The sequence below is a fragment of the Odontesthes bonariensis genome, chromosome 10, assembly GCF_027942865.1.
Source record: "Odontesthes bonariensis isolate fOdoBon6 chromosome 10, fOdoBon6.hap1, whole genome shotgun sequence".
Lineage (NCBI taxonomy): Eukaryota > Metazoa > Chordata > Actinopteri > Atheriniformes > Atherinopsidae > Odontesthes > Odontesthes bonariensis.
In genome coordinates, this window is record NC_134515.1 from 18,156,804 (window position 1) to 18,178,841 (window position 22,038).

Sequence of the window (22,038 nt, forward strand, 5' to 3'; positions counted from 1 at the left end):
AAAACAGCATGTCGCTCCAAAATCTGTATATACTGTACTGTCGAGCATTAATGGTACATTTTCAGATGTGCAACTTATGCATATGATGGGCAGTAATGGAACCCCAAACCATCACAGATGGTGGCGTTTTAGCTGCTGAGCTGTGTGCCCATTAAAAAGCCTATTGGTACCTTATCACTTTATCTCAGTGGGCAATGCATCCATGTTTTAGAAATTGATCCGTTTTGCCTCAGTCCTTAAATGAGCTTGAACCCAAAGAAGGTGGAAGTGATTCTGGTTCTTGTTTAAAAATGTCATTCTGTGCTTGGCAGATGTTTAACTTGCTTTTGTGGATGCAGCAATGAACAATGTTTACTGACGGTAAGTTTTAGAGCATGTCTGGAGCACACCGCAGTATTCTTTTTTTCATTTTAAATGCTGTGCCACCAGATATTTCATACTCTTTTAAAGTTGGGGTTTTTCTCCCTTGTGTATAAAGAATTTTCCTCTTGATGATCACTAATGGTATTATGCACCGTAAGTTAAAATCAACTCAACTGTTTTTATGTCTAATGATGTTACTGACTTACTTGTCATCACGAAAGATCTTAGTTATGAGACATTCCTCAACAGCATGCTGTTGCTCCTTTACCAGCTTTTTTCTTCTTCTTTCCAAACAGTGCAGCTTTATCAAATATATTTTTTTTCAAAAGAACAATGAAACTTCAATTCTAACCCTCAGCCTTTGTAGAATTTTCAGATGAAGACGGCGTTTTACTTTTATGCGGGTTATTGCATTACAGTTTGGAAACAGGGTTATGATATTACACAGCTTTACAATAACAATTCAGGATTGAGCTTCAAATATGAGGATGTACTTGTGATGGATTTCATTACCTTTTACACGAGTTCCTGTCACTGCATCAGCCTCCGGTGGTATAGTTACAGGGTTTCCATGAAACAGATTACAATGCAACTTCTCACATCTTCAAAATGACTCCACAGCTGAATTAACTACTTACGAAAACATAATAAGATACAGAGAAATAGTTTTGGGTAAACTGAAAGTTTGCGGTCGCTTTAAGGAATACATGCATGTATACACAAAGCGATTTATTTGGTGTAAGCTTTCGACTTATAATACACTTTGTACTCACAAAATCAAAACATTTCCTCCATAATACAACAGAAGACAAAATGCAAAATGTATGTACATCAATATTCAACAAACACGTTGTGTCATTCTAACAAGAAACATAACTTAGAACAAATCAAAAAATAAACACTCCTTTTTCATTTCATTCTGCTCAAAAACTAGCATGTCCAACATTTTCTAAAACACGGTATAAGCCATTGGATTTTCATTGATAACATTGTCTTGCAAGTCAAAGCAGTTGAGGCACATAAACACAGTTTCAATGATAACAGAACAGACAAACCTTGCTCAAATTAGCCTAAGTGCAATAATCTGAATTTATAAAAGCTGTTGATCTTGTATAATGCAGCTGCCACGAGCAGATGATGCTGCGGAGGAGATATGGCTTTAGTTCAGCCAGCTAAATGCATGAATGCATAAATAGGTTGAGGTCGCTGTTCTACAAGCTCATGGTGCTTTCTATTTGAACTCCTAGTCGTTGGTGAAAGCAATGACATCATAGTGGATGCCTTGCTGCTGTAGCTGCTCCAGCTGTTCAGGTGTAGCTTCAGCGTAGACCGTCTGTGTTTGCGCCATGGCTGCGTCTGCTACAGCTGGAAGGACAAAGATTAGATTCTCGGCTTGATTTGTTGTCTGGGTGCTGTCGTTACTACTCCTTTTCTGTATGGAGGTGTCATACAACTTAACATCAAACTTCAACTGCATCATGGAAAAGACAGTCAAAGTACAAGACAGATAGACTGGTAAGTTTGAGCACATCAAATATAGATGATCTATGGTCATCGTGTCCAAAAGCTTCCAGAAATGTAATGCCTCATCAAAACAAAGGTTAGTTGTTTTTGTTTTGTTGCTTTTTAAATTTTTTTTTATGCCTTTATTGAGAGGACAGTCGGAGAGAGACAGGAAGCAGGGGGCAGAGAGAGGGGAAAGACACGCAGCACAGGGCCGCTCGGTGCGGGAGTCGAACCGGGGCCAGCTGCAGCGAGTACTGTAGCCTCTGTACATGGGGCGGCTGCTTAACCAACTACGCCACCGACCACCCCACAAAGGTTAGTTTTAAAGTAAACTGGTAAGCCCTAATCACAAGGATTGCATTTAATAGAATAGCTGATATGTGTGACAAATATATCACATAAATCAAAAGAAAAATAGAGTAAAAAATTTTCATAGAGCTAACCTGTGACAGCGGAGTGGGCAGCAGCCTCCAGGTCTTCAGGATTCATGATCTGCTGCTCGGAGCTTACAGGTAGGTACTGGATCTGACCGTCATGACTTACAGCAATCTACACACAGTGAAAAACAAATAAAATGAAAAACAGTGATCTTTTGACTCTAACGTCGTGTACCTCGCTCTAACAAAGTTAGTCTCACTGCACTGTGTTTAAGATCAATAAGGTGCCTCACCTGTTGATCGTGCTCATACTGGATGATCTGTCCATCTGGCATCTGCAGGACAGTTGGAAAAAACGTTTCATCCTAAAACACTGAATATTTCTATCAGTAATGGGGAGTTATTATGAAAAAAAAAATAGACTTACCTGTATGTGGTTACCATCAGCTACAACCACATACTCCTGAGGAAGCATGTGTGTAACTCCATCCTGTGAGATGATGTACTGGACCTGAAACAGAAAATGTCCCGGATAAGGTGAGCGAAAAGGTAACAAAATGATAATGTCGTTTGGTTTCTAGTATATCACCAAATACCCTACAAGAGGCATCTGGAGGGATAAGAAAAAGAAAAAAAAGCTTTAAAGTTTTAGTTTTCATGTTGTTTACATGAAATTTAAGTTTTACAAGACATACGACGGGCAAAATCAGCCATAATGCTTTGACTGTGGATTTCTGCTTTGAATTTGCAGAACAATGCTCATAGTCTCACTCAGGTTGGGTTCCGACAACTCGTATGTTCTGCATAGAAAGCTGGAAGAACTATTCATTGGGTGTGGCATAACGGCTTATCTGTATGTGCTGTGAGGAACCAAGAAAAAATAAGTGAGCGCAAACTGCAAAATGTTAGCACAAGCTAGGTGAAGAAGACAGCTGGTGGGTTTTGCACTTCTTGTAAAGTTGGTACACATGTCGTTGTTTATGGCTATGACAGCATGATGTGAGCAGATGTTGAACTACAGCAGAACTGGAATTAGTTTATTTAGAGATTTTGTGGTAACCCCTCAAAAATACCAGAAAGGACATGGGTCTGCAGTCTTCCTCTTTTGTGCTGCTGCTTCAGAAATCTGATCAGAAAACAGGTGGATTTTCCCACTAAGCAAATGATAAAGTCTGATGCTGTCACGATTCAGCCTGGAGACAATAGTGCAAGAGTGCACGTTGATCACATGATGATTTTTCTTTGACGCATTTTCTCTCCGTCCCACTCTCGTTAGTCGTTTCTGTACTCGCACAGAGCCACTGGCTCTCTCAGCTGCGAGCGAGGAGCAATGCACATCTAATATTACTGAAAGCTACAAAAAGTGAAGACATTACCATTCGGAAGCATGCACGCAACCATCTATGATTTATTTTCCTCCTCTTGAGAGTTGCCCTCTCTTTCAAACACATACGGCAAAATTAAAACTGACCATATGCTTAGCATAACAGAGACATAAATGTAAGTACGTTGAAACAGACCTACTTTTAGTATTAATATTTTTGCTGTCATGTTTGTTTCATTTGCTGTGGTCTAACAGACTACGGCAGTTCAATTAAACAATCACATGGCTCTTACCTCGGTCACCTCGTTATCTCCAGTCATTAGGTGCTGAACAGTCTGCCCATCTATGGTGGTTATCTGCTGGATGTACGTACCTTCCTCCTGATTGATAAAAATATGAATGCATGTATGTGTTCAGAAGATGCAAAGTGATTACATACCAAGTGAAAAAAAGAATCTATCTGAGAGAATACATTTACACTAAGTTGCATATAAACTGAGTGCTGTTACCTGGTCTGATAACGTCTGCTCTTGAGCTACAATAATGTGATCCTGTCCCAGGGCCTGCAGCCTCTCTGGCGTGATCACTGTCTGATGTGCCTGCAAGGCTGTTGCACACCAACAAACAAATATCATTCAATATCTTTCAGCTCCAACTTAGATGAAGTTTCATGGGTTGTGTAGCGTTGTGGTTCTTACACTGAAGCGTAGCCAAAGCCTCTTCATCACTGTTGACAATGATGGTTTGTTGAGATGCGCCGGTGCGGCTTTTGCGAGCGGGATGATCCTGGTTGTGAAGACGCTCCATGTGGAACTTCAGATGGCCGTTTCTGTTAAATCTGAGGTTACATACACCGACACATTAACAGCTGCTGAGCACCTGTTATGTCTAAATGTGGAGATATGTTGTGATGCTCCAACCTCTGTCCACAAAGTTTGCAAGCAAAAGGTTTCTCGTTGGTGTGGGTCATCATGTGCCTGCGCAGGTCTTTCTTGTTTTTCGAGGCGAAGCTGCAGTTTGGACACTTATGAGGACGCAGATAAGAATGTTGTTCCATGTGAGCCTAAGAGAGCAAAGATGAGAGAAACAATCATAATACTTGAAATAATTAGCATGTCCGCGTAAAGATGTGCGATTGTGCCTTTTTAAAATCACCCTAAAACCAAAGGTGTTCCATACAAATATACCAGCCAGTGGGGGCTCTTTTACTAAACTTGTGGCAACATAACAAAAAAAAAAAAAAAAAGATTTCATCAAATTGTTGCTGTGAGACTTACCTTGACCTCAGACCAGGAGGTGGAAGTGAAATCACAGTCGGGACACTTGAAAGTGTTTGGATCCAAGTGCGCCCTCTTGTGGTTCTCCATGTCAGAACGTCCATGAAAAGACTCCATGCAGATTCGACAGGAAAACCTCTTAGTGTTGATGCTGGGAGAGCTCACTGCAGAGGGTGAGCTTGGGGCTTCGCTGCTCAGCTGACGGAAAGCAAACAATTCAGTCAGACACGAGAGACCGAGGAGTACACCTCTGTAAACCATAACTTAAAAGTTAGAGATTGTAGCTACCTCCACTTGTTGCAATACACCATCAGTCAATGCTGAGGTGACATAGAACTTGTCACTTTTCAGGCTCTCTGACCCAGAGAGTTCTAAAGCCTGTGATGGGCTGTTCTCACTGTTGCTGCAATGACATCAGTTTAATAAGATAAGAGACTGATGAGAGATCACAATAGAAGTTAAAATGTTTTCCTGTGTTCTGATTTATTTCTTCGCTGTGCTCTGACTACTATTTCGAACAGACATAAGCAGATTGTCTCGGTTATGTTACCTGAATTCGGGACTATGAATTTCTCCAGCAGGCTGCTCCACCACACTGTAATCTCCTCCCTCCTCATAGGCTTCAATGGCAATGTGGGTCAGCTCTCCTGTTTCAGAGGTGGCTTCTTCGTAAGCCTCCTGTAGAACCGTCTCACCATTCTCTGACACGTGGAAGGTCACAATCTTTTGGGCTTGGCCCGTGGCCGCAGTCACAGCACTAAATGCACCCTTTTCCATTGTTTTTCCATCCGACTTCAGCACTGCCACCTGAAGAGCACAATTCTCTAAATGTAAGCATGCAGCATCTACCACGTTAAAATCTTTGACATGCACTATGCAAAGCGGAATTTTTGATGAACCTGTAAGGAGTTTCCAACTAGTTCCCGGGCATTGCTCATATTCAGAAGTAGATCCAGGGCATTTTGAGGTGACAGATCACTGGATTCAGCTACGGATAACATCGGAAAAAAAAAAGTTCACAATCGTCCAGAAGGCAACACACCAAATCAGAAACATATATTTACTTTTTTTTTTTTTTTTTAAATCATCTCACTGACCCTGTTCATAGATGATAGTGGTGTTTCCCAATGCATCCTGGGACACCGAGGCATTTTCCATACTCTGCATGGCTTGTAGTGTTGCAGAATCCACGGTGACCTAATGAACGACAGTGGAAAAAATGCTTATGGCACACTTTCTACCAATGCCACAAAACACAGCAAATGATGAAGCTAAAACCCAATTGACCCAGCACTAAATGACGGGAACCCGTAAGAGGACTCACTATAGTGTTCTGAAGACCCTGCGTGTCGTCCTGTTGTTTGAGTTCCTCTATTTGCTGCAGAGTAAAGAAGGGTTTTCGTCGTCTCCTCACAGGCTCTTCGGGGTGAGCCACTGACCACTCCTCAAAAGCTTCAGGATGCCGACACTGCACATGAAGACGCAGGTTCTTCCTGTGCTTGGTCGTGAAGTGACACATGTCACAGGAAAAAGGCTTCTCCCCTATAGAGGGTTACAAGGCAACATGAAAACGTATGACACGTTCAAGAGCTGAAGATATAGACGTGGTCTGCTCGAATAAGCTGTGGTACCTTTTCCGACACACTGACCTGTGTGTTTGATAGCCAGATGGGAGACCAGGAACTCCTCTTTGGAAGTGGAATATTTACAGTAGTCACACTTGAAGGGTCTGTCATTGGTATGGGACAGCTGATGGTTGAGCAGCAGCTTCTTGTTGTCACACGTAAAGTCACAAAACTCACACTTGAATCTGCCAAATCCACATCAAACAGACATCCAGGCATTAGCAAACCAACGTCATACAAAATGTACAAAACTGGCTGTTACTCTATTAAATTTAGTGCAGACAGGTATATGACAAAGGAAGGTTTTCAGCACTGACTTGTTGTCTCCAAGAGTCTGGATGTGGGTCAGTAAGTGCATTTTGAATGTGTACCGCTTCTTAAAGGATTTCCCACACTGCAAGAACAGGCGTCATAAACAAGAGATTTTTCTCAGTAAATGGCGAGGAGGAATCTTTAATCAGTGGTTGCTGAAATTGCTTTTGACTTATGTACTTTTTTTATTTTTTTACTGACCTTATCACACATGTGTGGTTTCTCTGAACTGTGGGTTTTCATGTGCTGGGTCAGTCTCTTTTGCATAGGGTAAACCCTGCTACACACAGGGCAGGGGAACTCTGACACTTTTGGTGCCTGAAAGAGCGCAAACAAGAGTGAACAATGTTGGCTAACCACAGAATACAGCTCAAAAGACAACGGCATTCAGCCACAGCAGAAAATGGACTACAGTGACTCTGCTGTAGAATTAAAAGTACACATTTATAAGCCATAACTTTAAAACCACCGACGGTTCAAATAATTTGATCACCCTATTATGATGTAATTTTTCTCCTGGATGTTGCATTGACACTCTCTCCAAAAGTAGCGACCTCAATCAGCACGATGGTGTCCCACACCAACACAAAAGTTGATCAGAACAACCTTTAACCTTCCTACATCCTGATCAAATTAATCACCTTTCAAGAGGCATGGCGAATAGTCTACTGCTAGGAGGCCCCCAACCTAAACTCAAGGTCCTGGGTGCCAAACACCCCTGAGGTTTCATGTCCATGCAGAGACTGTATAAGAGATGGACGTAGCCACAGTGACATCACCCACTGGTTTGTGATCTACCGTCTTAAACCTTCAACTTTGGCATTTGGCCTTTGCAATTTGAGGTTTTTTTTAGAGCCAGAAGGGATCATCTTTGGACAAGAGGGTGGAGCTGGAGAGCAATACTTGAAATTTGATTGGAGAAAAATACAAAACTTCAAGGGTTGATATCTATTTAATTATGGGCTTGTTTATAAAATGACCAGCACTCTGATAGGATGAAGGGAATCTAGCAAATGACAACATTAGGATTTGAGAGACAGAAATACTGACTTTATATTTTATGAGAGAAGTTAATGCATTTTGAATTGGAGTCCACTGGAGCCGTAAATGTTTTGGAGACAGCACCCAGCAGCCATAAGTCGTATTGCACTTTAGGGTACTTTTGCATCAGCTGAACATCTTCATACCAGATGACTGCTGTCCATGTTATCAATACAACCTATGGCAGGTAGTTCTCATATTATGGCCAAAGAATGTATACATCTAATCTTACATCACAATCATGCTAATAGACATGTCTGATAGCATTCTAATACGGACTAAATTAAAATCTTACCAACTCCGTCCTTCTTTTCCTGTAAAATAGAGAGGAAATAATTAGTCATGGTATCTCATAACCTAAAAGACATTTTCAGAATATATGCTACGTGAGGAACTTACTTCTCTTTGTTGTGGACTGCTGAGTGTCGAATAACATCTTTCTTGTATACACTTGTGTAGTCGCACTCCTCACATTTGAATGGCTTTGTGCCCTCATGATTGAACATATGTTCCTGTAGGACAAGCCCCGATGACTTTAAGTACACAGTGAAAAATGTCGTGTAATCTGAGGTGAACCTAAATGTTGGGACTCATTTCATATCTACACACCTTGAGTGAGGACCAGCGCTTGCAGCGATAGTTGCACTGCAGGCACTTAAAAAGCTCCGGGTCGTTGCTTTCGTGAGAATCCACGTGGAAACGTAAATCCTCTTGAGTGAGGAAACGTGAGCCACAGATCCAGCAGTTGTGAGGTCTCAGGAGCGGTTTGAGAGATTTATAGTACCGACTGGGGCACAATGGAACAAAAGAAGCTATTAGTGTGTTATGTAACCCTTTTATACCACTTATTACAAAACTGGAATAATCGGAGACTTACTTTCGATTTAAATACTTCTTATATTTCTTCCGCAAGAAGCGCTTGGATGGTCTGCCACGCTTCCTCGGGAAGAATTCCTCCTCCGGATGTGAATTGGATGAAGGGTCTTTGTTCTCAGAGTCTGATTGGCTTATTGCTGCCTCAGTTGTGTCTCCATCAGTTACCCTCGCGGGACCATTGCCTATACCAGAAGAGCTTGCCTCTTCGGAGGCACTAACGTCCGCACTAACCCGTGACTTCTTAGCAACACTTTCTGCTTCTGTAACAAAAATTTTAAGAAGAGGAATGATGTCCCAGCCTTCAAAAAATTTGGAATTTCTGTTTTTAGTTTTGCTGTTAAGCTGAAAACCCACCCTTGCTGCTATAGCCTTCATCTAAGACACAGTACTTCCTCGGACGCCCGACCTTTCGTCGAGGGCGCCCTTGGGAGGAGGAGGAGGAGGACGATGAGATAGGAGTGGGTGGTTTCTTCGGAATAGCAGGTGGCCTTCCTTTGTAATCTGGATCTGCTGGGTTGTAGTCACTATCCTCTGGAGATAAACATAGGACCAATGTGAGGGTTAAATGAAAATTGTGTGACTGAAAAAAAATGACACGGTGAGGTCTATCCTGTTCGCTGACCTTCAGGATCGTCAATAGCACCAGCATCCACAATATCATCCTCCTCTTCTGCAGCTTGTTGGGGTTCAGCAGGTTTCACCTCCGCTGCCTTCCTCTGTTCTGCCTCCTCTCTCTCTGCCTTCTGACGCGCTAACATCTCACTTTTGGGCGGTCGTCCTCGTTTACGCTTCTTTGGCATTTCCCCTGATTAGAAGAAAAAAAAAAATAATCAGATATTACTGAAACAAATCAGCTCAGTGACATATCACTGTCACAAATAATCAAAAACCTTACCTGCAGGTTTGAAGTGTTTGTCTCTCATGTGGTTGATGAGCGTGTCTTTGGAGGCACTCTTATATGGACACATCTTACACTTGAACTGCTGCACAATCACTACCTCCATCATCTCCTCTAACTCTGCCAGGTTTGGCGGTTGGTCTCCAGAGCCCACTGTGACACTTGATGTTTCCGTGTCCCTGGACAATTTGGCTCCGTCCTGGGAACCTTGGGGCTCCTCTTGGCTGGAGGAGCTCTGTTGGACCAGATCAGGCTCTGGATTAGAGGTATATGTGCCACTGCTACTGATGTAGAGCCCCGCCTGGCTCTCACTGCATTCCAGCGCCTCAGGAAGCCCGCCTGATCCAGCCGTGTCTGCTAGCGGGTGGTCTGATGAGGAGCTGTCATCGACATACTCTGAGGCCTCAGGGCCATTGCTGTTCTCCATATAACAGGAGCGCTGGGGCTGCTGTTGAGAGTGCTGTGGCTGATCTGGATCCTGGTTCTGCTCATCATCTTCATCGTCGTCTCTTGCTTGGTATTGGGAACAGCCAGGCTGCTCAGAGTCTGCAGCTGCAACACATTCTCCCCCATACTCAGTCACATAATGCCGACTTGTCTGGGTCCGGTGGTCTGCACTGCTGTCAATGTAACTGCGTGAATGATGTGGCTGCTCTTCATCATCCACTGCACACTCAAGATACCCAGTACTACACTCCACCACATAGTGGCTTCGGCTGGTAGGATTTGAGTCAGCTCCACTGCACTCCACGTATCCAGGCAGGTCCTGGTCACTGTTATTTCCGCTGTAGTCAGGGAAACCTGACTGGGAGCGAGTCTGGTCAGGTTCCTCACCTGAACACTCCACATAGGAAGAGGAGGACTCCTCGGTCTGGTCTGGGCCATCTGCACTGCAGTCCATGTACTGTGAGGGGTGGGAGTGTTGGGGCTGGTCAGGCTGACTGCTACTGTCTTCCGGGTAACCCGAGTGTCCAGGCTGGTCGTCAGGCTGGTCCGGTTCAAGACTGCCCTGCAGGTCACCCTGGTCAAAACAGGTGGATGTGGGACCTTCAGCGAGAGCTTCTAAGGCTACACGATTGGACAGGGCAGAAGATGACATCTGTGCAACCATAGGAGCCCCTGCGCCAGACAAACACAGAAATTTCATTAAAAAGAATTCAAAGTCAAAAAACATGTGTACATTCATGTGTACTGGGCTAACGTGTACACATGAGGTCATTTATTTGCTTTCTTAGTGCTAAATGTTATACAAAGGAGGCGGTAATGTTCGTAATGGGCTGAATGATTAATAAGTTAGCCATAACAACACGCTTACCGTCATCTGGTCCTTGTAATATGAGATACTGGGTAGTTTCTGCTCCTCCATCCTCTGCACTGGTCACTGCTATGCAACCTTCATAGAAATTGAGCAGTCAACTTCACATGTCAGACATATTTTACAAAATAGCTATTCCTCAAAGCTCCCCAGAGCATTGGGATATCACAAAAAAATAAATAAATCGGTAAAACTACCATTCATGATGTCAGGGCCGATGGTGGATTCTATGATCTTGTCAATGGCTGACCCCAAATCAGACGAGGTGGAGGCAGTGGAGTCGGAAACCATCATGGCTCCTCCTTCAGACACAGCGCTGGAATGGACCAGCACTTGGGCTGATTCAGACACCAGCACCGACTGAGTCACTGTAGACACACTGGACACGCTGGTGGACTGGGCCACAGAGGAGGAGTCTGGAAGATGAACTGAAGAAACTCTGACATCTGTACTGGAGCTGGTTTCTGGGATGAACACCTGGCCAGAGAGGAGAAAAAATGCGATGAAACATCTAGATTGGGGGTTCAAATATATACTGCTATATATACACTGCTTCAACTCACTGTAGTACTAAAAATAAAAAAATAAAAAACTTACCACAAGTCCCTCTGAGCTCTGTCCGACATGACAGTCTGACTCTGGGGCCTGTGCATGAGAAGCAGCAGCAGCATCACTGCTGTCTGCGGACATAGCCTCGGATGACTCCATCCCCATGCCACTCTCAGATGGCTCCTCCATCCCTGAAGGACCGGCATCGCTGCTGCTCTCCACCTCGTTCTCCTCTGATTCCATAACTGTCCACAACAAAAACATCAAGTTAAGATCAAAAGTGTCATCTTTAAAACATGTCTCAAACATTCCTGCCAGTTGATAGCATTAAGACGCACACAGCTTAACCATTTTTGGTTGCCGCAAGATAGCTGTTTGTCATCAATGGTAAACGTGTTTTTGCGAATTAGGGTTTTAATCAGATGTTAGTGAGTTGTAGTGAATGAAACTGCAAAGCACAGGAAGTGCTAGTTGTTTTATTTAATTTTTTCAATCAAATGGTCATGAAATGGCCTTATATTCACCCCAATGTTTCATCAAGGACGTTCTCTTATGTGAAGCTACGCTTTCTTTTAAATCATTCCTTTCCTCCTCACCTACCCACACATTGTATTTCAGCATGTCTACATGATAGTCAAACTTTGATTGCTTATTTCCAACGTACATGCCTTGTTATTGTCTGTTTTCCTTCAAACAACATGAATTTGAAATGTGATTATGTTTATAGCCTCTGCTTTCTTGTGAGTGTGCAGACAACTTTTTCAATTATCTATTTTTTTTTTTTTTATCATTTCAGCTATTGTTTGGCCGTTTATCCACATTTTGGCTTTCTTTAACTCCCACAGTACCTCCACTAAATCAAACTGGAATGTGATTCTGGCTGCAAGATAGTCCTGGCCTAGATATTTGTGAGTACTCAAAAACTATGTGAAGCACTTAAGGCATGGTTTTCTTTTTTCCATTTCTTATAAGGTTACGTGCAAATTCATGTGATTCGCGTACTTTGTCAATTTTGCTCCAGTCACTGCATATTAAGTCATATCAAGTCTTTTCCAGTGTTATGTAGCCCTACTTTAAAATGTCAAATGTAGCAATATTACTGTCCAAGTGAGGAAAGCAATAACTTCAACTGGTGCACTGCTTGCTTCCTAATTTATTTTGTGTAGCCTTTTACTCCTAGTGGTTAAAAGCATTAACTTGGTGTCGATTTATAAACCGACTCTAATGACTTCATTGCAGATATTTTGCTTCAAAATACTGTCAACAACATATTACTATTCGACTGGCTACTCGTTAACCTTGAAAGTGATAACGTAAACAGTGATGTTTACTTCTCGGGTTTTATCCTATGCCTTTGGTTTCAAGATGGTAATATTTGGCTATGTTAAGCGTTTCTTCTCGTGGACTTCAATTCTTAGTGCATTTAATTAATCTCCCAATTTGGGGAAGAACAAAACAAATGTGTCCATAGTTATCCATGATATAATCACTTGTAACATGTTACCTACGAACATTAGCTTACGACAGCCAGAACAGTTAGCTGGTTAGCTTCACGCAGGCTAAGCAGCATTTTCACTACCATGGTATTTTTCTGTTGAATGAGGCTAAACCCAAACACGTTCCATTTCAAAACCAATAGTTTGTGGTTGGGCAACATATTGCAGTTGTAAACACAAATGCCGACACAATAAGTCCTAGACAATATGTGTAAAGTCGTTCAGAACAACGTGTATGTGGTTTAAACTATAGAATCCAGCCGTTTGATGTAGGCCTAGCTGCCCTTTATCCTGCCTGCACCGCGTCGCCATTCTACACCAGACATCGCTCTTTTCCACTCAGGCATTCTGTATGCTCTCCTGGCCTGGGGACCTCGAGGGCCTCAGCGGCGACAGACCGCCCAAATACTCTCCCTGAAGAAAATTAAAACAATTTCTCTCCCGTCTTTAGAAATGCTGCTCTTTTTTCTTACCGTTTTTTGTCGAGTAAAAGCGTATCCTTAAGTGTAGAGGCGCTAAAAAGAACACAAATTTGGAACCGATAATTGTTGGTTCTTTCTAGTCGGGCGCCATGAGTCTCTCCTCGCTTCCTGTCCGTCCGACCGGATCTTATTTATCGTTGTTGTTGAAAACGGCGTGTTTTTCATCCGAATCTTGATATATTGGTCAGATTTTTAAATCTGTCTCTAATAAGGCAATTTTCACTTTTAGTTTACAAAGGGAAAACTTTATGGTTGTGGACTATTGTTTTTAGAGGAGGACGTATTACCCAGTAGGGTGCGGAGTAATACTCATTTAGGTGTAGAGGGTGAGAACTCAGGACGAGTTGCTGGCTGTCCGCGTTTCTGATAAGCTTGTAATGACATTAAAAATGCGCCTATTTAGTTGTTTATTTTGCCACTTTTGTCAGTTGATCATTTACTGTTTGTATAATGACGCACATTTAGTTGGATAATGCATGTTTACATCTAAAAGTAAAATTGAAACTGATATTAAGAGACTTGTTTCATTGTAAGTGACCGGAGAAGTTTCATGGTGATAGCCATTTGCAAAAAGCTTAGTCTGACACAGTGTATAAATATAGGTTATCTATAAATCAACTGCCTCGGTCTATTTATATAGATTGTTCCTACATACATTTGGCAGGATTTCACTGAGTGTTTTATATTTATTTTTTATTTTTATAAGCTGTGCAAAGTAAGACATCTGTAAGAACAGAAAGTTACCATGTCAACTGGTAGTACTTCCTTTTAAATTTCCGAGCTAGACTGATGCTTATTCAAGTAAGTTGTAGAACTGTCTATTAGAATATCAAATTATAGAGGGTGTGGACATGTCAGTTTACCACTGGTGTAGCACAAAATAAGTATATCACGTTCCAGTAAATGGCTATATGCACAGATTCATACTGTCTCCATTATTATTATTATTTTATTATAGTGGAAATATCTGTTTTTGATGTTGGTACATTCCCATGAACAGCTGTAGGTTCAAACCCTGTTTTGAATGGATAAATAAATTACATTTTATCTTAACAAGTGTTTTGGTAAAAAAAAAATTCCTTTTGGCATGTCTATAGTATTGAAAGTTAAAGCTTAAAGGCAGGGTAGGGGATCTTTTTCTGGAACATTTTTTTACATATTGCTTGAAATACTCTTCACACCCCCATTGCAACCAATTAATTAAAAGTTTTGACACAAATATGAAAAGTTTTAGTGGCCTCTAGAACGTACAATCTAGGAAAAACAGTATCCAATCATTGTGAACGGACCATTCACAATGATTGGATTCTGATGCCGTCTATCAAACTGCAATCTGCTCCTCCCTCCCCCTCCCCCTCCTTCCCCCTCCTTCCCCCTGTGCGCGTACCCTGCTCCGTGAACGAAGCTTGGCAGGAAGCTAAACTAAAGCCAGCTTGGCTAGCACCTAGCATTATTAAACGTATAGTTAGCATAAACTAAATACTAAATACGGCAACGATCGATGCTTGCTGTCAGAACAGCGCTCGTGCACCTTCGTGCTCGTGCGCGTTCATGTACTCTAGAGGCGTGCCTTCGGGGGGAAAGTGAAGAAAAGGGTTGGGACTTTTTACCTGTGTATTTTCAAAATGCAGCTTCGCTGGACTCAAAATCCAGGATCTCCTACCCTACCTTTAACCAAAAAAGTGTTGGTCTCAAATAATCTCAATGAAGGAGACATGCGTTGTCAACCTGAGTTCAGTTATTTAGCTCTGAAGCCATTTTCAGAAAAAATTAAAATCCATTCACATACAGTTATACAAAAATAAGCATAAGACAAAAAAAAAATAACATTTATGCAAGCTAATCCACAAATACCAAACAAATCCAACACTGTCAAAAAGCTCATCCTTTTTGGTGTAGAAATTACTATATAAATCTGTAAGTCTTTCGAGAACGCACAAACATATTACCACAGGTCCATTACACAAACACTGTATTGCATTTTCCCAGGCCTAAGTAGTGGACACCATCGACTGGAAGCCACTGTGGTGCACAGTGTCAATGAAGCCAAACTTCTTTAGATAACTTTGGTAGAGAACATAACCTCATCAGCGTGACACAATAGGGTCTCGATGAATGCCTCGAAATAGTTTGTATAAAACCATCTGTGTTTAGAATACTGATTTGATTTTGTCCCCGTGTTTTTAAGACTTTTCTGATTTCTCCATAAAACCCTCCAGTAGGTTGAGTTTTTCAAAGTTATTATTTTCATTAACATTGTGACCTGCATAGCTCCTTGGGTAATGAGTTCCCTGCACGGTTTAATTTGAACCGGTTTTGGGAGTCTCAATATATCAAGACAAAATGAATCATCTGTTACTCTCCTTCCAGCTCCGTATAAGTAACAAGGACCAAATTCGGGGGGGAAGGCCCTATCCCTTCTGAGTGCTCATTCCCTAAAGTAATCATAAAACTAAACAGCATCCCATGTGAATATCCACTGTGGACTGGCACAAAACATAATACGAGTATATCCTAAGAGTGTGCAGTTAGCAAGTGCTTAGTTCGACAGAAACACACTATAATTCTGTAATGATCAGCAAGTTTCTCCTTTAGTGATTTTTTAAATTAGTTTCAAGGGTGGTTCTTGTCAGCGTTTTGCACCTCTGGCTGGGATTGTATTTGCACAGAGTTGTAGTAATTTAACCTTAATTCCGTCTACATTAACCTGAGTCCTCCTACCAAAAATCCCTCCATAAAACTTTAATCTTTGTGAAATCATTTGGCAATGTCTGACATTTTTATACAGCTGGTATAGGCTCCAGTCAGGTGCATGTCCCGCATGTCAGGTTAATTGGTGACTCTAAATTGACCCTAGGAGTGAGTGTCAAATCAAATCAAATCAAATCAAATTTATTTATATAGCACATTTCATGTATAAACAATTCAAAGTGCTTTACATAAAATAAAAGCATTGCAGCAGGGAGTGTAAGAAGCATTAAAAATACATAAAAGAATATAAAGAGAAACAAATAAAATTATTTAAATGAATTTAAAAACAAGCAACAGTCTAGATAAGTTAAAAGATATTTCATGCATAGACACATGAGAACAGAAATGTTTTTAACCTGGATTTAAAAATGTCTACATTTGGTGAAAGTTTAATCTCCACTGGCAGTTTGTTCCACTTGTTTGCAGCATAACAGCTAAATGCTGCTTCTCCATGTTTAGTCTGGACTCTGGACTGGACCAGCTGACCTGAGTCCTTGGATCTAAGAGCTCTGCTGGGTTTATATTCACAGATGTATTTTGGGCTTAAACCGTTCTGGGATTTGTAAACCATCAGCAGGCTTTTAAAATCTATTCTGTGACTGACTGGAAGCCAGTGTAAAGATTTTAAAACTGGTGTGATGTGTTCAGATCTCTTAGTCCGGGTTAAAACTCTAGCAGCAGCGTTCTGGATGAGCTGCAGATGTTTAATGCTCTTTTTGGGAAGTCCAGTTAAAAGAGCGTTACAGTAATCGAGTCTACTGGAGATGAATGCATGGATGAGTTTCTCCTGGTCTTTTTGGGAGAGGAAACCTTTCATTCTGTTGATGTTTCTAAGGTGGTAAATGCTTGAGCATGGATGCTTGTTTGTCTCATTTGTCTCTGTGTGGCCCTGTGATGGACTGGCGACCTGTCCAGGGTGTACCCTGCCTCTCGCCCAATGACAGCTGGGATAGGCCTCAGCCCCCCCACAGCCCTAAATTAGATTAAGTGGGGATCTTATTATTATCTTATAATCATTATTGTTGTTGTTATTGTTACTAATATTATCATTATTACTACTACTTACATCTAGAAAGGCTGTATCGGTTGTTTGGACATGGAGAATGTCCAAAATATCCACATATAACTTCACCTATAGTAGCTTATGAGTGGTGGACGACGGCAGTGTTGGACCACTAAGACCAGTTGTGGCAAATTAGGTTTTAAATGAACTGTTGACAGTGTTTTCTGATCACCGATATCTGTTCCTTCCTCTCTTTTTGTCTGGCCACTGCTGTTCCTGTTTTTACTGACCAAAGTAACACACAGAAACACATGACTTTTGTTCATTCCTTTAAAAATCTGGCATCATCGTGACTTTACACTCCATTCTGCAGCTCTCCGCCTAAATTCCCCCTTCAATTGGTGTAGGAAGTTATGTTTGACCTTTATTAGTGTTGTGATGAATGACAAGGACAGCTGGCAGACATAGGTTGTTCTCACTGAAGGTTTATTGCATTGAAAATTCAGGCTTTTATACAAAATTATTTGTCTCATAAATAATTTCAAAGAAGGAGACGCGCATTGTCTTCCAGTGCAAGTATCTGGCTTTTAAGCCATTTTAAGAAAAACACCTATAGTCATACAAAACAAATAAGCTCGCAACACAAAAATAATATTAATGTTAGATATCACTATAAATACCAAAATAATCCAATACTGTCAAGAGTCTGAGCCTGTCAGACATAGAAATTGCTTCGCAAATCTGGAATTTAATCCAGCTCGCACTTGTTTAGATTGTGGTTATGGGTCTCAAATTTCAGGCCACCATAACCATCAGTTCACAGATAATCAGACCGAGGGAAAAGCAGTGCCAAGTGTGGCAATTTGTTTTCTTGTGCTAGGCCTTTGATTTATATTTAGGCCCATCCTCTACGTGCTACAATTAGCCAACATCAATGAGGGCCAATTATTCACAACCCACAAAGCAGGCACTATACACAAACACTGCAAGACATTCTCCTGGGCACCTGCACGTGGAGAAAAGTGATTGCTGCCAAATTACAGAATTAGAGAATTTCCAGCTCATCTGTGTATTTATCTCAGTAGCGATTGCTTGAGGCATCTGGGCATTTGAGGAGGTCGTATTTCACATAGCCAACGCGGTCCACCTGCCTGCGGGAATTCATCCTCCAGTAGAAACGATCTCTACAGAAGTAGATGTGACCTAAAGGAGACATATGAGAGTTAAAACAAATGAATAAAAATACCAGTTGTACTGCTATTTACTGATTTTGTCCATTGAGCATAAGTGTTGACGTTTTTTACCTTCGTACTGGAATACGTCATGGGCATCATTAGGTACTCCACCAAAGACGGTGTCGGTATATCTGGGGTAGCCTTTATCAATATTCTGGGACTTCACGTCTAACCTGTGTTTATCAGACAAAAAAGAAGAAATAATTTAAATCAAATCAGAGAATGCTCGATTTAATGTGCAGTCTACTAATACTGACTTTGCTTCATAATTTCTCATGCAGAGTCACACATTTATATTAGATAAAGGCACATTTTTAACTTGCCTCCAGAAGTTCTCCCCACTGAACAGCAGTACTTTGCCCTTCCCCCTTTGCAGAGCTCCCTCCACCTTCTGAATGTTGTTGGGCAGGCCGAGCTTCTCAATGCTACGTGGACCCAGAAGCTTCTGCCCGGTGTACACCCAGAATCTGGTTCCTATAGATAAGAAAATTATAATGATCATTACTACTGTAGATGGTTTGTAGGTGGTCTGATTAACACTGGTACAAGGCCACATTACCTGAGAAGAAATATAATTTCTTGGTCAGAAGGTCCTCAAAGGCCGAGTCAATGACAGTGGGTAGAGCTGGCCACATCCCAGAAATAGAAAAGGGTCCCTTGATCCCTGCGTCACCCTTGCTGGACACTTTCCAGTAATGTCTGTTGATCAATATGTAAAATTATTGTGTCAGCTTAGTTTATTTATTTGATAAAGAAGAAGTGCATCGATTGAAATGATCAGTTTGCTCACCCGTCTTTGAAGAAATGAAGATCTCCTCCAATTACAGTGATTGTGTCAAATTTGGTCATCTTGCAGGCATCTTTGGTTGGATCCACAGTAGGTGTGGTGGTAGTGGTGGGTTCAGGTTCATCTGTGGGGTCAGTCTCATCAGGGTCTGGGTAAGTAGTAGTGGTGGTAGGGCCGGTGGGTTGAGGGCCAGTGGGATCAGGACCTGTTTTAAAAAAGTTGGATAAGGGAAAACGTCAAAAAATATATTGCTGGTGTAATTTAGCAAGATATAGCATTGTTTAATGACCTCACCATAAAGATACTGAATGCCTTCAATGTCATCTTCATGGAGGGAGAAGTCTTCCATGTAGCTGTACATGGGGTACATGAGAGCCTCTCTAATGCTGGAGTGATCCAAGCCGAGGGCATGTCCAAATTCATGGGCTGCCACCAGGAACAGACTATAACCTGAAACACACCCAGTAAAACATTTTGTATGAGTGATAATAATAAATGCAAATCTATTTAATTTTAACCTCCTCTACCTCTGTGTTTTTTTCGTTTACTTTACTTACCCTGGTCAGGACAGAAGCCCCATTTCGTGTCGTCATCATAGTTGTCGGTGGTAGCACACCACAACTTGCCATCTCCTCTTCCCTCACTTGTACATGAGTTATATTCGTTTCCCTGGAACACAAAGGGGAAGTGGCAGGGCTCTCCCTCAGAGTTTCCTCCAATTACAGCAGTGTCTAGAGAAACAGAGACATAACAGCACCTGTTAAACAGAGTAACGAGCCATTGGCAGCACACTGCAGAGTTAACACAGCGTTTTTCCCGTTTCTCACCACGACTGGGACAGAATCCGTATTTCGTATCTTTGTCAAAGTTTTCTGTAGTGGCACACCAGCGGTAGCCGTCACTGCGGCCCTCTGTGGTACAGCTGTCATACTCCTCCCCCAGAAAGACAAAGGGGAAGATGCATGGAGCTCCGTCTGCGTTTCCTCCAATTGTGTACAGAACTGTCAGGAGGCGAGTCAAGGGTAGAGATACGTGAGTATCACATTTGCCAACTTCTGATCTGTGGTTTGCTTTGTAGAATGAATTGTCAAGCTTACGTTCACTTGGACAGAAGCCGTATTTCTTGTCTTGGCTGTAGTCAGCTGTGGTAGCACACCATGGGAGGTTGTCTGAACGGCCATCAGTGGTACAGGTGGTGTAAGATTTGCCCTCAAAAGTGAAGGGGAAGTGACACATGGCGCCCTCTGCATTCCCATAGCGAGTCTTCACGGCTGATTTGGTGTGAGAGAAGATTGTATATTGGATGCATTCTCTAAAGTGAACACTAGATGGAGTCCATAGCATACAATGTTTGATTACCTGGTCCTTTTCCCAGAGTCCAGTATTCATCATCATCAAAGTGGGCATCTCCCTGCAAACCCTCACCAGGTGGATAGGCATGAGCAAGAAGACCGTCCTTGCCATCGAATGGGTATGGATCTCCGTGGTCTAAACAGAACAATCAATTTCTAATCAGTATTGGATTTCAGATCTCTGTTTAGTACAAATCTAAGATGCAACAATGTGATATTGATTTGAGAAGAAAAAAAAGAATTTTAAACTAAATGAAATGACCATCATGTACCTGCTTTTCCAAATGATATCATGATGTCAGCAGTGCCGTCAAAGAGGCGGGTAAAGGTCAGAGGTGTTACATCCCTCCACACCTTGAAGGCTCTGGCAAACGCGTCATCGATTAGAGCGCTGTCCATGTCCGGAGAATAGTTAAGGATCCTGTGTAGGACAGCAGTATGATAAACAAATGGCCCAAATGACAATACTTGGTGAATTAGTCTAATCAGAAAGTTCCAAATTCTCTTTGCATTGCGCTTCTTTCATTCCACGTTAAATGCAGATCCTTTTTTATCCACTCACCTATAAGTAACATCATGATGGTCCCATTTGAGGTCCCCATCGAAGGTCTTATAGTTGGCCACATCAGGAACTCCACAGCGAGGCCGTTTCATGGCATCCAGTGTTGACCTATCCAGCTCTCCAGTCTCCTTCAGCCCGAGCTGCCTCTGCATCCTCTTCAGTGCCTTGGCAGTGGATACCATAGACTGGAAGCCACTGCGGTGCACAGTGTCCATGTAGCCATACTTGTTGAGATAACTCTGGAGAAGAAATAACAAAAAAAAACAAAACACATCAGAGTGAAACAGCCTCAGAGTGTCTTGCTAAATGCGTATAAATTGGTCTTTTTAAGTTTGGAGTGCTAAATATTTTGTCCTTGTGTTTCATTACACTTATTATTTTTCCCAGTAAAACTCCCTTTTGGCTTAAATTTGGAAAATAAATATTCCCAGTAATGTTGTGATATGAATCTCTCTTCAAGCAAGTAGCTGTCTGAACAGCTTGGTTGGACCTGTTTTGGAAGTCTCAGTCAGTCAAGACAAAAAAAAAAAAACAATCGGCTACTTACCTCTGCCAGCTCCGTATCAGTCATGTTTTTAACGATGTCTCCTGGGAAGGTGACAAAGACCGACTTGAGGGGAAGGCTCCATCCGTCCTGCAGGCTTATCCCCAAAAGCAAACATGCAACTAAAGTACAGCATCTCATGTTGAGATCTACTGTGGTTAAGAGCAAAATGAAACAGAAATATTCACAGAGTTTGCAGTCAGCAAGCTCTCATTCAGACAAAAAAGAGAGGATTCTCTGAAGATCAGCGATGTTTGTCTTCCAGTGGCTTCTCTCTTTGTTTTGACTGATGGCTCTTGTTGTTGTCTGTCTCTGTAATGATTCTGGTTGGAGTTGCAGACCTTGTATTTATGCAGCGCAGAC

The 22,038-nt window shown here is 41.9% G+C and overlaps 1 protein-coding gene across 1 annotated transcript; it reads right to left on the reverse strand.

The window, feature by feature from the left end:
- Positions 1-1,077: 1,077 nt before the first annotated feature.
- On the reverse strand, positions 1,078-22,038 carry LOC142390126 (zinc finger protein 335-like). Its single transcript, XM_075475495.1, has 42 exons — positions 21,679-22,038; positions 21,132-21,370; positions 20,842-20,990; positions 20,577-20,705; positions 20,315-20,488; positions 20,045-20,218; positions 19,775-19,948; positions 19,512-19,667; positions 19,221-19,422; positions 18,990-19,129; positions 18,754-18,904; positions 18,500-18,603; positions 18,282-18,398; positions 17,428-17,480; positions 13,433-13,517; positions 11,512-11,708; positions 11,112-11,391; positions 10,915-10,992; positions 9,597-10,718; positions 9,324-9,506; positions 9,056-9,232; positions 8,703-8,961; positions 8,435-8,612; positions 8,225-8,337; positions 8,121-8,139; positions 6,986-7,102; positions 6,790-6,866; positions 6,497-6,657; positions 6,172-6,389; positions 5,945-6,044; positions 5,747-5,835; positions 5,398-5,654; positions 5,136-5,250; positions 4,848-5,045; positions 4,491-4,633; positions 4,269-4,408; positions 4,080-4,177; positions 3,864-3,950; positions 2,674-2,757; positions 2,540-2,581; positions 2,313-2,418; positions 1,078-1,728 (listed from the first exon to the last, which is right to left on the reverse strand). Exons 1-42 carry the CDS (start codon positions 21,814-21,816, stop codon positions 1,607-1,609), a joined length of 6,945 nt encoding a protein of 2,314 aa, XP_075331610.1. The 5' UTR covers positions 21,817-22,038; the 3' UTR covers positions 1,078-1,606.